Raw genomic sequence first — 13,326 nt, 5'->3', positions numbered from 1 at the left:
GACAAGCTTAAGCCCTTAAAAATACCACATAGCAGCTGCCAAAAACCCTTCTCTCTCCATGTCCCATGACAAAGAGGAGGGATTTAACTTGCATCTCCTTCAAGAACTCTTTTCTTTGTTCTTAGCATGTCTACTCTATGCAGTGCCTGCAACCACTTTTTGCTACCTGTCTTCCCTCCCATTTCTGTCTCCTCTCCCAACTCTGCTTTTCCCTGCAACACAGCTGGACTCAGACATACCCAGCCAGTTTGTCTTTTCTTCTGCATCCATCTTGGGGCAGCTGCAGGCACTGTCCTCTGGTCACGGGGCTGCTGTGCCACAGTGGGCACGCCACTCTCCTCCACCCCAGCACTCTGCCCAGTGCATCTCTCACCACTGGCTTCCCTGGACCAGGCTCCTCGAGGCCAAGGACCTCCCGGCATCTTTCTTAAGAGTTTGTGACACACACCAGGCATATAATACAGGTGCACTGAATTAATGCAGGATGTGTGCCATACGATTGCATCAACAGCAGCATGGGTGAAAAAGAAAGTCAAACGGGCCGGGTCACAAATGACATATGGGTATAATGTGTCCATAAATGAAGATCCATAAACTAAAGAGATGAATAAGCAGTTCAAGGAAGGTGGTAAGACATGAGGCTCAAATAACATGCATACTCATTTTCCTGGAAAATGGGGAGGGCAAGGTAGCACTGGAATTGGATGACAACTTTCATTATCAATGGCAGCAACTGTAACTTTGGGAGAGCTAACAGATGAGAACCGCCAAGGACACAGCGTTAAGGTCAACGTTATCCCTGCCCTGCCTTACCTTACAGGAAACTTACAAGACAGAAACCATTAAACGGCGTCCTGAGTATTACAAGAGTAGGTCTAAATATTATGGAAATGCATCACAGCACAGGCACCTAGCTGACTGGAGGGGGGACATCAGTAAGGCTAGAGAGCAGGGATGGGACAGGGGAGGCAAAAAGTGTTCTAGGAAAAGGAAACAGATCCATGACGATCTGGAGGCAGCAAAGCATTTGGGATGGCAGAGCATGTTTTTCAAACTGCAGGTCATGACCCACTACTGGATTGTGAAATTAGTTTAGCTTTTTGTGACCTCCATTTTTGTAAATATGAAATAGGATTCAATAGAAAATCAGAACAAAGCATGTACGTATCGTTTGATGAAACTCACTGCAGTCATATACAGTTATACGATTCGTGTACTAGGTTATCACGTAGATTTCTTGTTGCGCAGTTCACATTTGAACAATCCTACATTAGAAAGAACTTCAGTACACATGGACAGTGAGGAGAGGCAGGAAGGAAGATTAATCCTTCCCAAAAACCTACAAATAAGAACTAGGCCTGCTTCACAAAAGAGGTCAAATGGCATGCCTGAGGTCACATAGCTTATTACACGTGAAAGGGAGATTTGAACCCAGGGAAGTTTCCCCAAGATACTCAGGCCAGGATGTTGTCATTATAAATGGATTCTAATGAAGTAATATTACTGTACCAATCTTACATCCAACCTTTGGATATGGGTTTTAGTGCTTTGGAAAAGAGGGGACATCTCAGAGAATATACCTACAAATTCCAGGAATAACTGAGAAAGCTACACTGCACCAATTATAGAGGAACAAAAGGCACCTGGTACATGGTAAGTGAACCTGTTTGTCAACGTCTGCAAAGGCCAGGGCTTTCCTGAGTCCACCAGAACACCAGGCTGAGCGCCATGGGACCACGCCTGCCGTTCATTAGCTGCGTTTCCATTTCTGAGAAAGGAGCATGAATGGGTTGGGCCACTTACAGGCTAAACTGCTCTATCACTGACCCACCAGCAGCAAGACCCACCAAGTCCCCTCTTCTGCAGCAAGTTCTTGAGGGAGAGGAAATGGGAACAAAAGGCTGGTGTCCCAAATTCTAGGAGTAGAGCTGATGCCCCTATGCCTGGATTTCCTCATGATCTGACCCCCCACCCCCACCTTGGTCTGTCTCATGTCCCCACTAGAGTCAGGGGATGAAGGTAGTCTTCCCCACAACATGGCCTTCCAGCTCCAAAATTCTATGATTCACATACTGTAAAACAATAACAGAACCACTTATAGCCAGAGACCTTAGTGATCAAGCTGCTGACATTCACTAATGAAAGGATTTCAGATTCTGGGTCTACGAGAAGAATAAATGCGATCTAATTAAAGTGTCCATACCAAAGGCCTAACTTTTGGTAAGATAACTTTACAGTGAGGGCCTTCTGGCATGTGAGTTAACTGGGGCCTACCGAGGACAGAGCTCAAGCCCGAGTCACAAAGCCAGTTAAGTTCTGCTTTATAGAGAACAGGAAGGTGCCTATTTAAAAACCATGACAACCCAAGCTATACCTGCAAAACAAACATGTTATAGCCAACTCAAATCCCTGGCACAGTGCCTCCCAAAATCCCTTCCAGAGGTTTAACCCACTATGTGCAAAATACAGATTTTAAAATTTTATTTTGTATAATTTTTAAAAGAATTACCCCATGACCCAGCAATTTCACTCCTAGGTATACACACTAGAAAAATGATAACATATGTCCACACAAGAAATTGTACGTGAATGTTCATAGCAGCATTATTCACAATAACCAAAAGCTAGAAACAACCCAAATGTCCATCAAATGATAAACGGATATATAAGATGTGCTATATCCATACAATAGAAGATTGACTGGCCAGAAAAAAGGAAAGTAGTACAGATATATGCTACAACAAGGATGAAAACATTCTGCTAAATGAAAGAAGCCTGTCGCCAAAGACCACATATGACTCCATTTATATGAAATGTCCAGAATAGGCAAATATATAGACAGAAGGTAGAATAGTGGGTACTTAAGGGGAATAAGGGGGTAGGGCTGACACGTGAAGGGTGCAGGATTTCTTTTTGAGGTCATGACAATATCCTAAAATCGATCATGGTGATGGAGGCACAACTCTGACTATACTAAAAGCTACTGGACTGTACATTTTAAATGGGTAAATTGTACGATACATATATTACATCTCACTAGAGCTGTTAAAAGGAAAGGGAACTGGCTATAAAATATTAAGCAGAGCAAACAAGTTCACACTGTGTTCCTTTTGAGTCAGTGCCCAGGCCCTGAACGTTACCCTGTCCTACCTTCTAAATACCAACGACCACTCTCCATTCACATGCCCAAACCTCCACTTAAACTGTTCTAACACAGCCGCAGTACACGTGTGGGGGCATACAGGATGATTGCCTTCGACCAGCTTGTAGTTAAAATGTTTATTGTCGGATATGTATAATATGCAAAAGCAATGCCTAGTATATGCATGTACTACATGTTATTATAGCACATAGTGTACTGCATGTCTTTGCTCTTCTGACAACACACATTATAGGACAGACTTTATGATACAGACTATAACACAGGATGTCATATAATACAGGTGATAATCCCAAGAGACAACTCTAAGAGCCAGCCAGATCATATCCATGGAAACTCAGAAGACATTTATTTCTACTCGAGGGAAAAAACAAACATTCTCCCTCAATACTGACTAAAATTATTTAAACAAAATACAGAATAAAATCCTCAATATTTAATCATCCTGGATACACCCAAAATAAAGGGGGGAAATTTTATGATGATGTTATATTTCTCAATTTTAATTAAAACATGGCTTCCTCTGCTGGCTTTGAGGTTATTTTCTAGCAGGGGCTTTGTAATGCACATCTTCCACTGTGGCAATCCATTTCTTTACTGTTGAGGTCTGGAATAAGGCTAAAAGTTCACTAAGTAACTTGGTATAGAGAATATACGCCTTGGACTTCATTTTAAAGGGGTTCGGGTATTGAAGTCTGCAAAAGGTCTTAAGATGGTGAGGCAGTTGGTCCCCTCTCTCCCAGGGACGGTAGGATCAGCTGTCTGTCTGACACTAGGCCACTACCTCCCCCTTGTGGCCACAGCTAAGTCTCCTTTAGGAGCCTGTGAACAAATACCAGAGAGAAGGTATTTAAAATATTGACAACTATCACTGTGAAGGGTGTAGCCAGGCAAAGTTCTCCCAATACCAACTACTGTGAGAATTCCCTTGGTCACTTGGTTAACTCCTGATTGGCAAGTACCAGTAACAAGTACTTAGTGTGTCACTGACTTAAATAAGAATTCTCAAAGCTTAATTTGAAAAGAACTGGAGCTGTTGCCTATCCTGGCAATTAAACAGGTAAACTTTGGAACAAAATGTTTTTAAACTGGTGGGGCAGGGCTTAGGGGTGGGGGAGGATGTCTTCTAAACTTGAACATTGCATTTAAATTTAGATGAATGGTAAGAATAGATTACTCTGGATATGTAGAAAACAGCCAACCCTTGAAAACTGAATTTTTAATTTCTTCTACATGGAAGGGATAAAGAAATTTTTTAAGGCCACTGTTTACAGTGTTAGAAAACCCAGTAACATTCCTTCCTTTGATATAAGAATAATACAAATAACAAAAGTCAGTATTAGTTTAAAACAAACCCCAACTTCCCCTCAAACCCTGCAGTATCATCACTGTGTCATGCTCAGGTAAAATGCTGAAACTAGAGCAGTCCTCAGAGTGATGAACCAGTCAGCGTGGACTAAGATGACAGCAAAGATCCCAAATTTGAGATAAATCAGACAACTCTGCATGAAAGGCTTAGGCAGATCATCATAAGGACAATTAGGATCTAGAAGAGAAAGAGCTGGAAAAATCCTAATCTACTACTGAGTTTTACTTGGAAACCCAGGTAGCAGAACACTATGGTCAGCCTCTTATATCTTAGGGAAAATAAAATTGTAGGCCAGTAGGGTGGGGAAAAAGCATGAGAGAGCATGGAGGCTAGGGATAATAGGTACTATAGCCTGACACACCAACTTGGATGAGTGGTAACGGCCACCCACAGTTCTGTGTGGTGAAGGGGTACATAGTCCAGTACAGACCTCCAAGGCAAGCACTGTGATCACAAAGCAATGTCTGCCAAGTGCAAAAACAAAGGGATTGTGTACTAATACTTCCCACCTATTGTACTTTGTTAAGTTTGCCAATCCTGATTTAGTCTGTCCTGCTCTATTAACAAACGGAGAACTTGGGCCCAGAGAAGTTAATGAAGTTAACACAAGGTCATAACTACTAACTTGTGAGTGGCTGACCCAAGATGAGTTACCAGGTCTATGACTCCATATCTGCATTGACAAGTTTAGTTGGGAGAAGACCAGGTTGATGTAAGGTTGTCAATAATTTAAAGAAGGAAAATGTTAACTGTTTGGTCTTAAGAACCCCTGAAAGAAAAGTTTTAGCTCCACACCAACACTGTCTCAGGAACTTTCACAGAAACTATCCTGTGGTTAAAAACATTCTTCCCCCTTTGTTTTGCAAAAAGGAACCTGACATTTCCTGCTATAAATCAGAACATCACAACATATCTCCTGAAACTTTATCAATTGTGGTTACAAAAGAGAGAGAGTGTGTGAGAGAATGATAGGAACTGTGTAAAACTGTCAATACTTAACTTCAGAAATGAAGTCCCCATTGTGGGGAGAAAAAGCTGAAAAACATTCTTCACTTATATTCTTCAGGGCATCTTAGAGCTGAAAAGACTTAAGGACAACAATAAAGGGACTGTGTACTAATACTTCCCACCTGTTGTACCTTGTTAAGTTTGCCAATCCTGATTTTAGTTTGTCTTGCTCTGTTTACAGATGGAGAACTTGGGCCCAGAGAAGTTCATGAACTTAATTCAAGGTCATACTAACTAGTGCATGGCTGACCCAAGATGAGTTACCAAGTCTACAACTCCATATCTTCATTGACAAGCTCAGTTGGGAGAAGACCAGGTTCATGCGAGGTTGCCAATAATTTAAAGAACAAAAATGTTAACTGTTTGTTCTGAAGAACTCTGGAAAGAAAAAACAATAATGAGAAAAAACAATGTATAGGAAGAACTACAGATGCTTACCTGTTCTAATGTGAGTTGCTTAGAAATGGTATCATTCTCCAGTTTTTTAATTTTCTTCATAAGTTTGTTGACCTGAAATTCCTGCTCCTGTTCGAGATGCTGTTCTAGTTCAGCTTTCTCATGCTGCAACTGGAAAATGAAAACAACACAGTTGTGGAAATCAAGAAACTCAAACGCCACGGAAACACTGGCTCTAGAAGGTGATTATATGGAGTAAAAGGCACAAAAGTTATGTTACTCATTTCTGCTCGTATACACAAATGTGTACCTAGTAACATTTTCCTAACTGGTTCCTCTAACTTACAACCCAAAATTATAGGGGATAGGAAGGAAACTTACTTTTCGACATATACCCTTTGGGACCTTTTAAGTTTTATACCATGGGCATATGGATTTGTAAATTTAAAAAACAAATTTCACACTGTCAATTTTTATTAAATGAACTGCACTTTACTCGGATTTGTGTCATGTGCGTAGAAAGAAAAGAGATGTCATAATCACAAAACAGTCTTAGTAAATTATTCAGAAAACGCTATTTTCCAATGTACAAGTAAGCACGTTTTGGCAAAAATCAGTATAATTAATTATCTTCCCATGAAGAGATCATACGTCACACCTCCTATATCTTCCCTAAAAACCAAGAGAGAAAGTTTCTTATTTATGCAATCAAAAGATAAGGCAATGGTGCCATTACAAGAGAAAATTTAACCCAAAGGGAATAAAAGAAATCCAGTGGACACACAACAACCAGGGTTTCTATTAATAACCACGCATTATTTCTAACATTCTCAGTTGGGAGTTTTTGTTGACCCATTGTAGGGGCTCGCTCGATGTTTCAGAACCAAGGATAGGCTAAATGAAACGTATTAAAAAAATTAAGCACACAAAGTTTTATTTTGACACTGCTCCCTAATTTTACATTCAAAACTTTCTTTGGGCAGACACTGTACACAAGGTTCTTCACATGTATTGATGTGGGCACGATCACCTCCAGTTTACAATGGGACAAAGCAGGTTACTGGACCCAGGCAATACAACTGGAAAGTGGCAGAATTTGGGACTCATGTCCTATTCTGAACACCAAACCAGTGTTTCCCCACTAGTATCACTGAGCAAACCCAAGAGGTCACCTTCAGACTACTCTACCCACTAGTGCCTAGCACACCCTGGGCTAGGGAAAGCCAAGTGATTAAACATGGGAAAAACTACCTCTGAATGCTTGCCCAGGGGATGCTGTGTCTCTCTGTAACCCCTCCACGGGGTGCAACGGATAACTGAGAGAGCTTGGCTGGGCCAGATCAACCTCCACATGGGTACACCTAACCACATGTGACAAAGTCTACTGCTTTGAAAATACACTCAATTAAAAAAAAAAGAAGTTTTAAATCTGACATAGTCTTCCAACACTGGAAATGTTGACTAAACAGAAGCTGTTTTCCCTCTAACTGTTTTCGATATGCAAGTCCAAAAAAAAAAAAAAGCTGGTCAACCCCCTCTCCAGGGGTCCCAGGAGAAAAGCAGGTGTGAGAAGGTGCTTACAGTGACAAGTCTATTTTTAGCTGGTTCTTTAAAACACAAGTTCTGCAAGACCAAGTGGCAATTAAAAAAAAACTAAGAAGAATCGACAGAGAACAAGAGTTCCCAGCACTTCAGACACTAAAGACCCCAATGGAACCAGTATCGCTTATGAGGAAAAACATAGCAAAGCACATAGAACTGAATCCAAGCCTTTCATTCAAGAAAGATGTGTCTTCTATCTGCAGGTATTACGCTAGTGGAAGGTGAAATCTACATTGAAGACATCATCCCTGCCCTAAAACAGTTTATGAACACTATGCTCAAATGATGTCTGCTAGTTTTAGAGAAATAAAATTGTTTCTTAAAACCTTTAAACCATCTGCATAAAGATTTTTTTAATATAGTTGCTGTGTTTTCCTCCAATATGTTTTGAATTGCTACCATTTTTATTTGAAAGAACCACCCTCCTTTTTTTTTTTAAAGCATTATACTTGTGCCCTCAGGTAAATTAAAGCAATAAAGGATGCAATCTAACATTGAAAAATCTCTTATCCACTAAGCAGCATTTGTCACAAAATGTTAATCTGAGAAAAGGTAAGACTCTCATTGGCTTGCAGGAAAATATTCATATTTAGACAGATGGCCCCACACTGTCAGTAGCTGATGAGGTGCTTCCTTTGAGACTACAGATTGAACTAGTAATAAAGGCTATAAAAGCTCTCAATTTTAGGAGGATTTTTCCTCTCAAGAGCTATACCCTAAGGAAAACTTGATGGTAAAGCTGTCATTACCAGAACTCAAGTAAGGTCCCTGGGTTACACTAACCCATTTGGAAAACATCAAGCCATCCTGAGATCTAACTCTGTTTGCTCAAGATTCACAGTTTTCATCATCCCCAAAAGAGAGAACAGAAACAAACAGCTCTGCTGCCAGCTTTGTCCTGCCACTTCTCAGGTGACATGCAATAGAAGCAGGGCACGGAGTTCGTGAAGGCTACACTAGAAACAGAAAATATGGTTCTTTCTCAGAACCAAGAAACCTGCTAACAGAAAGAGAAACAGAAATACAGAAATACCCCAACCCTGACAAAATCATGAGATGAGGGTTAAGATAAACCCGGGAGAGGCAGCAAGAAGCGGGGCAGGGACCTCGAGGAACTAATGCGTTTGCCTTATATAGTTTGCCTGAAAAAAATCCAGAAACTGTTTTAATCAGATCCCATGTAAATTCAAGCAACCTGACCCCAACATGGCTCAAACCAGCACCCGAAATCTACCTGCCTATTTTAAAGCTGTAGGTCATGACACTACAAACACCAAAACCCTAAAGGGAAGCCTGGTGCAGGCTGGCTGGGAAATAAACTCTAGTTTCCCATCTGGTCCCCATCTTCAATATGGGCAAAGATTTCCAGGCATGATTTTAAATTTCTAATCATAGGTCTTAACATACTGCAATATGAGCAATTTTCAATCCTCCAATAAGGTTTAAAATGTTTTTTTCCCCCAAAATCAGAATTTTCTGTGAATACACTTTATAAAGTCAATCTCAAAGATTATAGAAGTATTGCACAATATATTTGTGCAATACACTGCTAACACTAACAAAGAAAAAAAATCCTTGTGAACCTGGAATCATATTATATAACAGATGATCCCCTAAAAGGTCATTTTCAATGGAATTAGAGTTATATAAATAAAAGTTTTATTCCTTGGGATTCACCATGAAAAATATATCAATGTAACTGAAAAAGCCATAAGCAAAGATACAACCATATGCTCAAATATAAACCAGTACAATTTTAAAATTCTAAGTACTAAATCTTGAGCATTTTCTTATTTTATTCACTGATGATACATAAAGTCTCGAAGCAAACCTCCAGCCCATTCAATAACAGAAATGCAGCATTAATTTGATCTCAAGCAGGCTAGCCTTAAGCATCATTCAATTACCAATAATTGTTGCCCGTATAATTTATGAAGGCTTTCTGGAACCCCTTCAATGAACCAGGCCTCTTATATAAAAGATTCAAGAATTCTGTACCAAATGACTTTATTCTCAGCGAAATTCTCTCCAGTAGAGGCACTGACAATCATTCACCTGGGAGAACCACCTCCAACAGCCGCCATAGGTGCACGCACAGGCTGGCGGCTGAACCTGCTCTCTCCCACATCCCGCAGGGGGTCTGCTGAATCCCAAACCGTGCGAAGCATGCTGGGCTTGTCATCGAGTCAGCCCTCGCCGATGGAAGCAAGGCTTCTGGCCACTACCCCCAGGAGCCAGCTTTCTCGAGACAACTTGAGAATAAACCCAAGATGCCCCCACCTTTGTCCTACTAGTCAACACTAACATTTCTCTCTGTGTACGGCCCACCATCCTGCAACCAACATCCTCGGTTTATGACAGCTACCAAGGACTAGAGCTCCCTGCACTGGACCAAGTTAAAGGCCACCATAGTAACTACATTAAGTCGTTAGATTATCAAAAACAGCGATCAGGTTATTAATATGAAACTTTGAAAAAGTTTAAAAATCTCTCTTAGAACAGCAAGAGTCTCTCAAGAACCAACTTTTCAACTGTTGTACTGAGCAGCCTGAGTAGAAATTCAGACTCCCACCTCAAACTCAGTACTTCCCCACCAAGTGCCTATCTTGGGCCCCCACTTGTTCCCACCTCCTCCCCTGCTGTTACTGGTACCATTATTCTGGGTCAACGCCTAACATCTCAAGGCACATGAAGTCGGCCTCCATAACAGCTGTCAAACACACACTCCTCTTTCTGTGCTCATGGCCCTAGTCTAGTTCGTCCCTCTTATTCTTCTTTACTGGGCTACTGCCAAAGCCTCCTAATGGCTCTCCCAGGTCCACTGTACGTCATCCCAGCAGACAAGCCCTGTTATCAATGGCATGCTCAAAACCCTTCAATGGCTCCCTACTATGTGCACGTTAAGTCCAAGCTCGTTGGTATTACACTCAAGTCCTTCCACAATCCAAGCCCTGAGGAAGATTCCCGTGCTGTCCTCATGCTATATTCACACTCAGTCCAAGTGAGGGTCCAAGGTCTGCAAGCATAATGCCTCCAGGGTTCAGGCACCGAGCAAACCAAGAATGGATGGGTCCAAGCAAGGGAGTGACGGTACCTGCAGCTAAGGCAAAGCTGATGTCTTTTCCTGAAAAAAATAAAATAAAATAAAGCCCACCATGCTGGCTAAAACTTGTGGAAACCGCTCTGGTCCAGAGGCGTACAGGGCACAACCCCTGCTAGTGGTGCCAGACCACTCTTACAGAAACCGCCACTTGCTCTGTCCCCATGCCCTGCTGGGCCTCTGCAAACAGGATCTGAATCCCTGCCGCCAACTTACTGAACCTGGGGGGCGGCTCAAAAGACTTCCGCAGCACCTTCCCACAGGCCCTCGGCATCATGTGTACTCCGCCTCCTCTAAGCTGTGACAAGCACATCGTTGTTTGTGTGCACTTTAATGTCACTTATCTCATGGCATTTTTCAGATCTTTTCCATCAGTTACTTCTAAAAGCAGCTAACGCTTCGGGACACTTACTATGTCTCAAGTACTTCATATACAACAATGCTCTTAATCGCCATAACTCTACGGCACACACTATTATCTGTATTTCGCAAAGAATGAAACCACAGCTTAAAGAGGTTAGGTGACCTCGAAGGTAAGGGATAAATCCAGGGTTCAAACTGAGGTCTCCGGCTTCAAAACCCTGCCCCTGCCCCTGTTGTGTGCTGCCACCCTAGAGCACGTGGGCAAATTCTCAATCACCAGACTCTAGGGCTGACTGCGAGCTGACTAAAGAGTAGTGACTAGGATTCTACCCAGAGCATCTAGAAGATGCCTTGTGAATGCAAATACGGATTGGATAAGCGACAACATCCTCATATTGTGTAGAGTGTTTGCCCTAGATTAAGCCTCAGAATGAGCAAAACAACTAGGCAGGTTTAAAGAATACCATTAAGAAGCTGATGGAATTAATAACAAATGATGAATATGATCATTATGATGTAGAAATTAAATTACACAGGGTGAACCTGTTAAAGAGGCTACAGTACATAGAAAACCAAGAAGGATTTTAATGTAGTCCTCTCAGCCAGCCATCATCCAAATCAAGAAATAACATCACCAGTTCCCCCAAAGCCCTCTGTGTCTCTTCCTGATCACAGCCACCTCCATCCCCCTAGAGAGAATCAATATCCTGATTCTTACGGTATTCCCGTCCTTGCAGCTTTTTTCCTAAAAAAAATTTTTTATCACTTATGTATTTCTAAACATTAGTTTTGCTTGGTTTTATATTCTTTCTTATCTGGCTTCAGCTAAATCAACTTATGATTTCATTCACAAGTTACTGAGTCTAATTGTGGTTTGTATTTTTACTGCCTTATAGTATCCCACTGGATGAGTACACCACAATCTATCCTCTCTACCAATGACAGGCATTGGGGTCATTTCTAGTTTTTGATTATCATGATCAATGGCACAAAGAACATTCTTCTACACATCTGGTACACATGTACACATAATATGTGGAACTGCTGGGTCACAGAGAATGGATGTTTCCATCTTAATTAGTAATGCCAAATTGTTTTCAAATGAGTGTAACGATTTCCATTCTCCACCAGCACTGTATGCGAATTCATTAGTAGTATCTTGTAGTTGAATTCACCCTTCCTGACTACTAAGGAGGTTGTGTACTTTTTTGTTTACTAGTCATTTGGCTATCCACTATGTGAAGAGTCTAAGTCTTCTTCCATTTTTCCTCTGGGTTGTCTGTTTTTCTTACTGATTTATAGTTCTGTGTCATTATATATGCCACAAATCTCTTCTCGAATTCCCGTGACTTATCCTTGCATTCTCCTTACATGATTTCCTCTGATAGGTCTTTGGTCCTTTTCTCTGAGCACACCCCCAGACTGACAGCATTAATTCCCATGGCAATAAATTTCTAATGACAACACTCCCAAATATATATCTCTAGCTCAGACATGTCTGCTGAGAGTCAGAAACTCCATTCAACTGCCTCTGTGTTCTCTCCATTGGGAAGTCGAGACGTTGCAACTCAACTGATCTACCTACTCCGCTAGCTGTCCTTCCCATCTTAAATGATGGTAACTGTATTCTTCCAGTCACTGAGGCCTAAACCTCTTAAGTCTTCCTTGATCCTCTCTTTTTTCCATACCTACTTCGAATCCGCCCACAAATCCTATAGACTACTTCTTCAAAATACACCCAGAATCCAACAGTCACCATCTTCACTACCACCGTCTTGGAACAATCCACTCCATCTCTTGGCATAAATTACAGAATATCCTTCTAACGGGTCTCCGGGCTCCCACCTTCACCCCCACTCCATAGTCTCTTCCTGATACAGTGACCAAAGCAATCATTTTAAGAGTCATGTAAGATCATTTTACTACTCTGTTCAAAACCACATGATGGCTCCCACGACAGAGTGAAAACCCACGTCCTGACAGCGGCTCCCAAGGCTCTATGTGATCTGCATGCCGACATCAAGCCCCAGACCCACTACCTCTCCAATTTCATCTTACTCCTCTCTCCGTGACTCCAATCCAACCACACTGGCCTCTCTGCTACTCCTCCAACAAGGTGGGAGAATCTTACCTCAGGCCTTAGCACTTTCTTATTCCCTCTGGCTACAATACTCTTCCCTTAGAAATCACATGGCTAGTTTCCTCTTCTCCAAGATTTTGCTGGGATATTACCTCAATGACTAACTTTTCAAAATTTCAACTGCCCCTTACCTTTTTTGGTGTTCTATATTTTTCTGTGCCACTTAATTTCTTCTTAGTTTTTTTTTT

At 41.5% G+C, this 13,326-nt stretch overlaps 1 protein-coding gene across 1 annotated transcript in view; it reads right to left on the bottom strand.

Moving 5' to 3' along the window:
- CCDC6 (coiled-coil domain containing 6) overlaps positions 1–13,326 on the bottom strand; it is a 109,011-nt gene that overhangs the window by 33,452 nt on the left and 62,233 nt on the right. Inside the window, exon 3 of the mRNA XM_012657629.1 lies at positions 5,976–6,104. Within this exon, the coding sequence (XP_012513083.1) occupies positions 5,976–6,104 (129 nt within the window). The remainder of the gene's footprint in view (positions 1–5,975; positions 6,105–13,326) is intronic.

The sequence above is a fragment of the Propithecus coquereli genome, unplaced genomic scaffold (genome assembly GCF_000956105.1).
Source record: "Propithecus coquereli isolate 6110/MARCELLA unplaced genomic scaffold, Pcoq_1.0 Scaffold115, whole genome shotgun sequence".
NCBI lineage: Eukaryota > Metazoa > Chordata > Mammalia > Primates > Indriidae > Propithecus > Propithecus coquereli.
This window is presented reverse-complemented; position numbering and strand designations above follow the sequence as displayed.